Genomic DNA, 12,116 nt, shown 5'->3' with positions numbered 1-12,116 from the left:
TCTCTGCCTCACACTTTTTCTCATTTACAAAGTTAGGTTCAAATTGTGTATATCACAGCATATATTATGAGCAGCTTCTCAAAGACAAAAAGTATTTTACAAATCCAAGACTAAATTTCTTAAACATTTCAATTGTCACAAGTGAAGTTTCTTGGTACTATTCCTTTTTTTTTTTTTAGGGCCGCACCTGTGGCATATTCTGCCTTTTTTTATTTGTGTGTATGTGGTTGTTTGGATTTTTTTTCTCCCGGATGGGCGGAGTGGTCCTCTTTTCCCCCACTAAAAGATAGCTGAAAGTTATGACTAGCAATTCTGAGGCAGTTAGTGGATTCTAGCTTATTTGAAAAGTATATACTTAGTTTCTTTTTTCCGTCTTACTTAGTATTTTAGGACTCAAGCCCACTCAGTCCTTAGACGTAGGCTGTGTTCTTTCTGTGTTTATAATGTAGCAGTGGTAAAGGTTGCTTTTGAACTGTATTCCATATCTTTCCCCTGGTGATTACATTTCTGTCTCAGAAAAATCTTTTCCATCTCTTAAAATAAGTATAATGAGTAATATTTTAAAATTCATTTGACATCAAATTGATCATAGTTTCTCTTGCTGATTAGTAACTTCTCAAAGTAGAAGCAGTAATTGCTACTTTGAAATGAAGAGCTGGTTCCATCTCCAGAACTCTTTAGAGGGTGACTGTATGTCCTGATTTGCTTAGGGCAGTACTGTTGTTTTGGTATGGTAATTTTTATTAGTGCCTCCTTTCACTCTTAAAAGCATCCTGGTTTGGCAGGTTAATGATATGTTCTTCCATTTTTATATTGTTTTATTCTGATGCTTGAACAACTGTAAACTTACTCATGAACATGCCTTCTTTCTTTTCTAATAGATCCTGAACATCAGAGAGCTAATGGTAACTTAAAATATTTTGAGTATATAATGGCTAAAGAAAAAGATGCCAATAAATCTGCTTCAGATGACCAATCTAATCAGAAAACCACACTGAAGAAAAAAGGGGTTGCTGTGGATTACCTGCCAGAGAGACAGAAGTACGAAATGCTGTGCCGTGGGGAGGGTATCAAAATGGTAAAGTGGAAAAGCCAATTGTGTGTGTGAATGTGCATATATGTGTGTTTTTACATAGTTCTAGAGAGAATCAGAGTTCTTTTATATTTAAGCTTTTGTGATAAAAATCGGAATTACTCAAAGTATTACAGTATGCCACATCACTTTATTGTGGGTGTCACACTTAATATACTCCAACTCTTAGTAAAATAGCTTTAAAATAAAGCTTGTGAATTATGTACCAGTACATGCATTTTCGATAATTACCCTTTTCATAGATTAAAAGAGGTTTGTTTAAGTGGAAGGATCAGATGATTTAAGGGAAAGTGATAAAGTTTTTTCTTGTATCTTACGCAAAAGAGGTTTCAACAGTTGAGTAGAAGTAATACAGCGTTCTAAACCATCCTGTGAGACAATGGATTTATTTATAGAGTAGTCTGTGTTTTTGCTTCTAGTCAACCTTGACAAGATTGCCTAGTGAAATATTTTAGTCTATTTAAGAAATATTAAAAATGCAAAGAGACTTTAAAGAAAACATTCTTTAAAATACTAAATTGTGTCTATAAATATCCCTTTGTTATATATCGGTATACATATTTACACTCAGTATCAGGGCTTCAGGATGCTAGTAGATAATCTGCCAAAAATAAAAATGTTCAGGCCTGGGCAATATAGGTTTTTGTTCAGCCTTAGGACTTTTCAGAGCCTTTTTATGATAATGTGCATTATGGATATGATGTATTTTGTTTCCCAATGTTAAATGATCATGAAACTCCTTTTTAAGGAATACCACGTGGTGCTAGTGTTCAGCCGAACATAGGCATACACCGAAGGAGTTAGTGAATTTTCAAAGTAGTTACTTTTAAGTGAAAACATTTGAATAGTGTTTAACTTTTTCTTTACTACTGATAAACTCTAGCTGGGTTTAGTGTTTTGATATTTATGACTTCTTGATATTTGATGACTTACTGTTGACAGCCTACCTTCTAACAGCAAATAAGTAGATCACATGTATGTTGACACTTATATCAGGTTCATGGATTCCCAGAACATGCTTACTTTTGCTTTGGGAGCTAATGAGTAAATACAAATTAGACTCATGAAACATTTAAAAAAATTTCACTTCTAAGTATTTTAGTATATATCCTTCAAAGACTCTTAAAAAATAACCACAGTACCATCATCACAATATTTCCGGTATTAGTAGTTCTATAATATCATCAGATATCTAGTCAGCATTCAAATTTGCAATAGTAAGCAGATTTTTAAAAATTGCCCTTAAAAACCCTTAAAAAAGAGCAAAATAGAACTACACATATAAAAGAGAAGTCTGTTAATTTACTAGTTTATGGTTGTGATACACACATGTCAATTCTGTCCAAGATCAAAGAACATCCTTTTTCTCAAAATAGTTCAATTCATTTCATCATCATGTAGAAGACTTAATTGATATAAAGCAATGGATTTGATTCTAGGTAAAGTACAAGAATAAACATGAATCATTATTTATTTTTGTGTAATTAATAATTTAAACCCAAACTAATGTTATTCCTAGTTCATATATGTCATATTTGTTTGATAAAGGGAAAAATTAGAAATGGAATAACTTATTTTGTTAACATAATACATAAATGATTGAAAGGAATATGAATTTTTTTGTTGACCACTCTGTTTTTAATACCTGCTAATAAAAGCACCTGCCTTCTTTAACAACTTTCTTTTTTCATAGCTACCAATTTTCATCTTTACTTTAAAAAAGAAATCCCTTAATTAAAAAAAAATTGGGACATATTGGGGAAAACCTGGTTGGGTTTGTTTTTCCTTTTAGAAACTTTCTGGGTGCTTCCCAGTTACTTTGTGAAGTTGCAGCATTGCGGGTCATTCATTTCATATTTCCAAAAAATTTGATTATTTCTCTCATATTTATAATGCCTGAACTTTATTTTAATGAGAGAAAGGTTAAAGAGAAACCTCACCTTTTAAAAATTTGAGGCCTATCATCTCTTCCAGAAAATAATCATTAATAAAACTTTTTAAATCCTGAAAGTCCTGTTTGATACAGAATATTTGCAGAGAACTATTTCTTTTGTATAGCCTTCCTCAGATACTTGGTGTAAACACTAACATGATGATTGTTTATCTTCATAGGAATAAGCATTATTACTCTAATACATTTATCACCTTTTAAAACTTTATGTTTAGACTCCTCGGAGACAGAAAAAACTCTTTTGCCGATACCATGATGGAAACCGGAATCCTAAATTTATTCTGGCTCCAGCCAAACAGGAGGATGAGTGGGACAAGCCTCGTATTATCCGTTTCCATGATATTATTTCTGATGCAGAAATTGACATTGTTAAAGATCTAGCAAAACCAAGGGTAAATAACTTTTTTTCTTTTTTCTCTCCTCAATTTACCAATGTTTTAGTTTTTCCTTTCCAAGATTATAAAAGTGATTATTGATATGGCAGTAACTCTAGAGATAGTTCTAGATATTGTTGCAAACTAATGGAATTGTTAACTAAGCTCTATTTATACCAGTTGGTCTGTATTTGTTATCACCACAAATAACATACCTTATAACTGGGTTTTAAGCACTTAATTATGAAAGTCATAGTTGAGATTTTTATTCTTAATTAACAAATTTGTGTTTCAGCATATTCCTGAAAAAGTTTTCTTTGGACTTTGGAGCCTTTTAATCTCAGTGACTAATCAAAGACCAACTTTTTATACCTTCTTGTAGTTTCACCTGAAATAATAATTGAAGTAATTTTATTCCCATTTAAGCAAATTATTACTAGAAAGATATAATTGGGCACAAATACCTTGCTAATCTGAAATAATGACATCATATTTTCCTGACTTCATCTCACATCATTTATCTTAATGAGAAAAACAATTCTGTAACCTTAGCATTGAGCATAGAACTTCTTTTGTGAGAATGTGAGAAAGACTGCCCTTTATGCTCTTGCCATTTTTCCCATCAGCTGTTGTTAAAATCCGTTTGGTGTTATGGATAGTAAAATACAAACTGCCATCATTTTCATAAAGAAGTTGTTAAATAAACACTAGAAATATTTTTGCTCTCTTATTACACAGGAGTTGGCAAGTTTTTCTGTAAAAGTCCAGGTACTAGATATTTTTTAGGTTTTATAGGCCATGTAGTCTGTCATAACTAATCACCTTTGCTGTTGTAGTGCAAAAACAGCCATAGAAAATATATAACTGAATGTGGCTATATCCCATAAAACTTTATTTCTATAAGCAAGTGCCCAGCTAAATTTGGCCCATAGACTGTAGTTTGCTGACCTTGTTATATCATAAAAGTTGAATTATCTGGGTATTTGTATTGCAAAATGAACTTGAAGTCAGAATTTTTGTTGTTAAGTTTTACTACTTTTCCAAGTGAGTACCATTGTTTTTTACTGAAGATTACATTTTAAATGGAAAAAGACTTGTTTAATATATATGGGTGTTGTCCATGGGAGTTCTTAGAAATCTTTCAAGCAGAGTGCTACTTAGAATCACATCATATTTTGTCATTCTCTTTTGGATTCCTATATTAGTCCATTATTTGTAGTGAGTATACCCAGTAAACCAAAAATACCTTGATAGAATAATTTATTAAAAATTTAATCTCAGCTTAGGAAATGAGGTCTTATACCTCTGGGTTTGGAGGTCTCAGGCTTAAAAGGCAATGACTCAGTTGGATTATTTGGATCAAGAAATTCAATGGCAATAAAAATTTCTTACTTTTTTGTTAACCTCCAGATCTTCCATTTTTAGAAAAAAGTTTAAAGTCATTATCATCTCTTTGTGTTCTTTAACATTTATGAGTTCTTTTCATTTGATTTTGTGCCCAATCCAAGATTATTTCATTGTTTATGTGAAATATATTAGCAGCTATCTTGAAGGAAGGGAAGATTCACCTTGAAACAAATTTTGAACAACATTGACTTTGCACACATTTCCATCGCTGAAAAAAATTAAAAGTGAAAAGTTTGGAATGGATCATTAACTGCAAATGGCTGTTCTTAATAACTATAAATTTGACTTCATATTTTAGAAATTTCATTTCCTCACTTTATTCCTCTAACCATTGAAGAAATTTAATTTCCTGTCTATTAGTGTATCTTCAATTCGTGCAAAACAAAAACAAAATTTTAAAAATAATTTAAAAAACATAAAAATTTAAAAAAACAATTGGCTTTCCAGGCTCAACACAGGTGTTTGGAAGTCTATGGAGTTATTTTCTTTTTTCAGCCTCCTTTGTAAAAGTCCCAGAATTCTGACTGATTGGATAAATGCGATTCATTTTTTGTTTTGTAATGCAACTATTTTGATGGTTGGCTTCACAGCTGAGGCGAGCCACCATTTCAAACCCAATAACAGGAGACTTGGAGACGGTACATTACAGAATTAGCAAAAGGTAAGAGATGTGTATATTGCATATTTTGCTCTCTAATGAGTTTTTGTACATCTTACAGGAATTATTCATTAAAGGGAAGTAGTAGGTCATTTTCAGTCTCCAGTCAAGTCACCACCTATTTTTATGCATGGATAAACTGCTTTGTGTTTCACAGGTCTTTCCCTTTAACTAGAAGTTCTGTTTTTGATATTTAATTGGTCTGTTATTTTTAAGGAATTAATATGCTTTGCATCTCTCTTCAGGTTAGGAATCAGGAAATAGATTTATACTTGTTTTCTTTTTCCTTTTTCTTGCCAAAGAGGGGAGAAAAAAAAAGCAGCAGCCTGGATTAATCTGGGAATAGTCTTTGTTTATGTATTTCTCTCACATTTATAAATGCTGCAGTGAATTCACGTCGTTCTTCATGGTGATTGTATTGGCATGTGTTCATGCATCTTGTAAAATAACATTGTCATTTTGGAGTAATCTGTGTTTCTCCTGTTGGAGCTTTTATTTTAAAAAACTTTCTGACTTAAAAATTGGCAGTGGAACGAATGGAGTTATGCTTCAGATCTGAGTCTTCCAAATGCTATTACTTATGAGTTGAGTTGCCTTTTACTTCACCAGAGAGATTTAACTACAGTTTTAGCTCGATGAGAATTTAAAAATGAATTTAAAGAGGCTACTAATTACTATTTTGTCAAATAATTCAAAGAACATTAAACTTCTAGATCTGAGAAAGCACCTGTGAAACCCAGTGCAATAAATCATTGACATACAGCGTCAAATGATTTGTTTTTAAAAAAAGTGAAAGGACAATAAATCTACAACAAAAATCTGTCAACTCATTTTTTATTGATTTGGAAGTGGCTTTTCTTATTGCCACCTTTTGAAATGTTTTTGTTGATTTGAAACCATTACCTACCATCTAGACCAATCTGAACTCTTCCAATCACCTGTGGCTTGGCAAAACAAAACAAAACAAAGTCCAAAATTGCCTGCTACGTGAGTAAGTCCTTGTCCTTTCTCTTTTTTTTTTTTTGTAGCTGAGCCGAGCTACAGTACATGACCCCGAGACTGGAAAATTGACCACAGCACAGTACAGAGTATCTAAGAGGTAAGGGAGTAATGGGAAGAATTTTAGTCATATTTGGACTATTTTCTTTCTTGAGAATCTAATTTTCATAAAACCCACCATACAGTTTCCAAGCCTTCGTTTATTAGGCATAAGGTATTTGATGATATCCGTGATGTTTCATGATGAACTAATAAACAGACAAGGTTATGCAGCGGTTTAATGGAGATTTTCCAAAGTAACTTAACTAGATTTTAAAATACCTGCTGAGGAGTTCCCGAAGTGGCGCAGGGGTTAACAAATCCGACTAGGAACCATGAGGTTGCGGGTTCGGTCCCCGCCCTTGCTCAGTGGGTTAACGATCCGGTGTAGCCGTGAGCTGTGGTGTAGGTCGCAGACACGGCTCAGATCCTGCGTTGCTGTGGCTCTGGCGTAGGCTGGTGGCTATGGCTCCGATTAGACCCCTAGCCTGGGAACCTCCATATGCCGTGGGAGCGGCCCAAGAAATAGCAAAAAAAAAAAAAAAAAAAAAAAAAACCTGCTGAGATAGCCCAAGCTCAACCTGATAAGTGAAGTTGTGTTCTCATATTAAAGTAAGGGAAGTTCCCAAAGGCCCTTCACAGAACAAGGCCTAATTTGGCCTCTGTAGAAAAGAGGGCATTTAAAAGTCTCTGGTTTACTCAGTAGCTATTGGTAGTGAAAAAATCAATGCCATGAAAGAATACCCAACAAATCCTTTGCAAGTCAGTTGGCTTCAAATTCTTTGCTTTTAACATTATTTAAGAGAATCTATTTAAGTTATTGGCTGATAGATCACTAAAGTAATTTTTAATAAAAGGTCATTCTGATACTTAATACGTGTATAGAACTAATAGGAGCTCACAAAATAAGGGACATTATTCTAACAGAACTCCTTTTTCACCTACTTATTTATATAAAGAAGGTTTCTCAGCTCGCATCAAGATGAAGATAGAAGTATCATTGAACTGAATTTGGTCTCATTATAGCAATAGATAATATTTATTGTGTGAATAAATATTCAGATACAATACCTAATTGAAAATGAAATAAGAAGCTTCCTCCATCTCATTAGGAACATATTTTCACTTTTTATATTTGATGATGATTATTTAATCACATTATTTAGATTAACAAATACTAATAATATTTGTAATAACTCACTCTAGGAGACATCATTTTTAACACTTAGACCTTCATATTACAGGAAATTTGTATTTTTATCAATTTACATAAATATTTTTGTTGTAGACAAGTACAGTGTGGTGAATAAAAGACTTTTAGGCATTGCAATATATGACTCTAGGACAGGGCTTCTCATCATCAACACTATTGACATAGTGGATCAGATAATGGTTATTGGTTGATGGACCTGAGCCTTGTAGGATGTTCAGCACCATGTCTGGTGCCCACCGAATGCCAGTAACACCCTTCATCTTAGCTGTGACAATCAAAAATGTCTTCAGACACTGCCAAATGTCTCCTGGTAAGCAAAATTCCCACCACTATCACTGGGGACTCCACCTTTCCGCCCCTGTTGAAAACCACTCTTCTAAGATAAGAATGGAATGAAAATGCAAGATCAAGGAAGAACAAGAAACAAATGATGTAAAATTCCCAGATGAAACATTTAAAAAATGTTTCATGTATCTTTTAAAAGTAGATGATGGTGGGTATCAAATCGTTATGATATCTGGATTCCACCAGATACATAAAATAATCATTTTTCAGAAATTACCACTCTTCAGTATGACAGAATGAAAACCTTTGAAACTCTTAAGATGAAAAATTTCATATGTCAACTAAAAATTGTGCAAAGGAGTATATAGACTTTTACAACTATTTTGGGGGCACTCAATCAAAAAAAAATTAATATTGTTGCTGTAAGTCATAGCAAAGTACTGTAAAGGCTAGATAGAATGCATTGATCTGTTCTCATAATTACTTTTTGGGCAAAGCTTTATGTCCTTCATATATTAACTTTCAACATCCTTACTCAGATATCCTGGTTTCCTGTCTGCCCTATACCATTGCCTGTACCCTTGCCCCTATTAGAAAACAGGAAGAAAATTAAATTTCCTATAATGTGATTTTGATTTCAGTAACGTTAATAGATAAGGATTGGCCGTAACTAATTTGGATAGACATGTTGAGCCAGGAGTTATGGTGCTTCTGTGTATTTTAACTAACCTTCCTTTTAAGCTGAGTAAGCTAATTTTCCATATTATTACAGAACCGTATTCATGTCTTTAAAAAAAGAGCCCATTATCCATTTAAAAAAATAACTTAATTCATTATTTATTTTATCAGACATTATAGCATGGTTTTAAGGCATTTTTACTGTCAGAACTTGTAAGCATCTAAATTCTCCAGATTTGGATGTTTTTAGGAAGCATATAAAACAAAATTTCATGAACTTAGTATTTTGGAAGTGATTTTTGGAAATTTTCTATATATACACAATGGACCTTTTGACAAAATATTCAGCCCACAGAGTCATTGGACTCTTACCAGCAAGTCCAAATAAATTACTCCCAGAAAGGTGATCTACAAACATTTTTCCTTAGAAGCTAAATATTTCTAAACATCTTGAACTTATTTTTTGAGTATTATAGTTTTATAGCTCTAAGAAGCCATTTTATTGGATTTTTGAGAAAGACACAACAATACTTTATATTATATAATAGCAGAAGGTATTAAGCCAGTAGCATTAGAAGCCACAATAAATTTACCCAGTCTTGGCAAAGTATGTAGTGTGGGTGTGTGTTTGTGTTCAAAACAACTTAGTACAAAGAAACTCCGTAGCATAGTGATTATCATCTTTACTCAAGGAAAACAGTTCAGCAGTTATCTTAAAAATAAAAAATGTATGTTGAGAGAGAGGCCTTAAGAAAGGAATGTGCTCCATAAAATATCCAATATATGTCATATTTTAACAAATAAAGAGTTTTTACTGTTTTGGAAATTTAATAGCTATATCAAGACATTTTCTACCCACCACTGTAAATCTAAATTTTGAAGATTTCTAGAAGTAAATTAAATGAGTGCTTTATGTTTCCTTCATATATTATGCCTCTGAAAAAGGTATCTCAAATGCAAAATAGAAAGGATTTTTGTGTGCTGTATGTGATCCCTTTTACTCTGGGAACATCTGTATTTTGAAAAGGTCAGAAGGGAATTTCAGATATCTGTATTTTGAAAAATTTCTAAGTGGTTGCATCATCAGCTGTGGAAGTGAAAATATGTTCCAGTCTTCTAGCAAATAGAATTTTCTTTGGGCAAAGTATGTGTGGAAATCCATTACTGTTTAAGAAACATAAAAGTTTTTATTTACTTTATTGACTACTTTGAACTTTTGGCAAATCAGCTTTGTCTTTTCCAATTAAAAAAAAATAAAAATTTACTACAGCTTGTTAATGAAGAAGGTAATAATTTCAGCTAAATCAGAGAAACAGAATTTTAGTTATTGAGAGGTAAACATTGTTATGTGCTCTGAAAAGATAATTTAGTTATGTGAGCTTGTAAGCCCAGTTAAAGTATATAAATAATCAAATGCAAATAAACAATCTATTTAGTGTGGTAGAAAAAGCTTCTTTGATTCTGATGGAATTAGAATCACTTCTTGGAAGTGATTTTCATTTTTTTACTTTGAAGTACAGGTTTCCTATAATATGCTATTTTAGTATGCTTAAGATTTAATTACCCCATGTTAATAAGGAACAAATACAGTGTAAAAAGTGTATTTTTACAATATAGAAGCCAATACAAATAGCTTTGAATGATTTCAAATTTTTTTTTTTAATTGGAGTAACTTTTAAAAAGTCTTGCCTTCCATTGAGTTGAACAGTGGTTCTTAGATTGAGATAACTGAAATGGATAGATCTATGGTGTTATTGTATAATTGTCCCGCAGTTGTCCCAGAACCAAACAACTAGATAAGTTCCCAGCCTAGATGATTAGCCTTTCTTTATTAACTTATTAAGCATTTAGAGAAGAATTATTGAATTTTGCCCACTGTACCTGGCGCTTTGGAAATTATCTTTTTTGCCTTTGCAAAAAAAATCACATAGTGCATTTATATTAGCTGATTGTAAATTGTTAATCTTTACATATGTTGAATTAGAAGAGGACCCCTAGCCTGGGAACTTCCATATGCCGTGGGTGTGGCCATATAAAGTAAAAAAAGAAAAAACACCGTATAACTTAGTTGACATTCTAAAACAATTGACAATTAGTTGACAATTCTGGTTGTAAAAAAGAATGTTCTTCAAATGACTTTTTTCCTGTTAGGGTAAATGCTCTAACTTTACATTCTCACTCAATTAAAGCACTGAGCACTAGAAGAAAGAACCTTGATTTCTGATGATTTAATTTAATGTAGCAATAATACTTCCAGATCCTAAAGAATAGTTAACATATATTATAGTATCATTGTCTCCACTGAATTTTCAGCAATGTTAAAACAATTTAGAACTAATTTCTTAGACTGCCTGATAGGTATACAATCATGTCGCTAAAGACAGATTAGCAGTGATGCTTTAAGGATGGGATTCCAATTAGTAAAAATTTTTTTTTTTTTGGTCTTTTTTGGCATTTCTTGGGCCGCTCCTACGGCATATGGAGGTTCCCAGTCTAGGGGTCAAATCGGAGATGTAGCTGCCAGCCTACGCCAGAGCCACAGCAACATGGGATCCAAGCCACGTCTGCAACCTATACCACAGCTCATGGCAACGCCGGATCCTTAACCCACTGAGCAAGGCCAGGGATTGAACCCGCAACCTCATAGTTCCTAGTTGGATTTGTTAACCACTGCGCCACGATGGGATTGGGAACTCCGGTAAAATGTTTTAAATGTATGGAGTTCTCTAGTTTAGGAGAATCTTACTAAAATATTTTTGAAGAGGTTTTCATGTAAAAGTCAAATTAAGTGAAATAATTTCTGTGTAGAACTCATTTTCCTCTGAGCAAATATAGCAGAACCACCATTAAACAATTTTAAGCTACAGTTCAATGAATTACTGTCATCTGAGGCTTAACTGCTAAGCTTCAAACCTTCCATTGAGACTGTTCATGATATAACAAGAAGTGCAAATTAAAACTTTTAAAAATGTTTAAACAATTAAATATATATATATATATACACACACATTCTCTTTAGAGCCACACCTGCAGCATATGGAAGTTCCTAGGCTAGGGTTTGAATCAGGGTTGTAGCTGCTGGCCTAACACCACAGCCACAGCAATGCCAGATCCTTAACCTACTGAGTGAGGCCAGGGATCAAACCCACATCCTCATGGATACTAGAAAGATTCATTACCGCCACGCCACGATGGAACTCCCATCAATTAAAATATTTTTGCCTCGGGAGTTCCTGTCATGGCTCAGTGGTAATGAACCCAGTTAGTATCCATGAAGATGAGGGTTCGACCCTTGGTCTCCCTCAGTGGGTTAAGGATCTGGCATTGCCATGCGCTGTGGTGTAGGTCTCAGATGCAGCTTGAATCCCACATTGCTGTGGCTGTGGTGTAGGCCATCAGCTGCAGGTCCTATTTGACCC

General features: G+C 33.4%; 1 protein-coding gene across 4 annotated transcripts in view; it reads left to right on the top strand.

Moving 5' to 3' along the window:
* Positions 1-12,116, top strand: part of P4HA1 (prolyl 4-hydroxylase subunit alpha 1) — a 96,823-nt gene that overhangs the window by 45,089 nt on the left and 39,618 nt on the right. For 3 of the 4 annotated variants that reach the window (XM_047762497.1, XM_047762495.1, XM_047762498.1), the window contains 3 exons: positions 882-1,078; positions 3,260-3,436; positions 5,416-5,486. In XM_047762497.1, the coding sequence (XP_047618453.1) occupies positions 882-1,078; positions 3,260-3,436; positions 5,416-5,486 (445 nt within the window). Of the gene's footprint in view, positions 1-881; positions 1,079-3,259; positions 3,437-5,415; positions 5,487-6,511; positions 6,583-12,116 lie in introns of all 4 variants that reach the window. The other variant, XM_047762494.1, reaches the window with a different exon arrangement.

The sequence above is a fragment of the Phacochoerus africanus genome, chromosome 15 (assembly GCF_016906955.1).
Source record: "Phacochoerus africanus isolate WHEZ1 chromosome 15, ROS_Pafr_v1, whole genome shotgun sequence".
Taxonomy (NCBI): Eukaryota; Metazoa; Chordata; class Mammalia; order Artiodactyla; family Suidae; genus Phacochoerus; species Phacochoerus africanus.
This window is presented reverse-complemented; position numbering and strand designations above follow the sequence as displayed.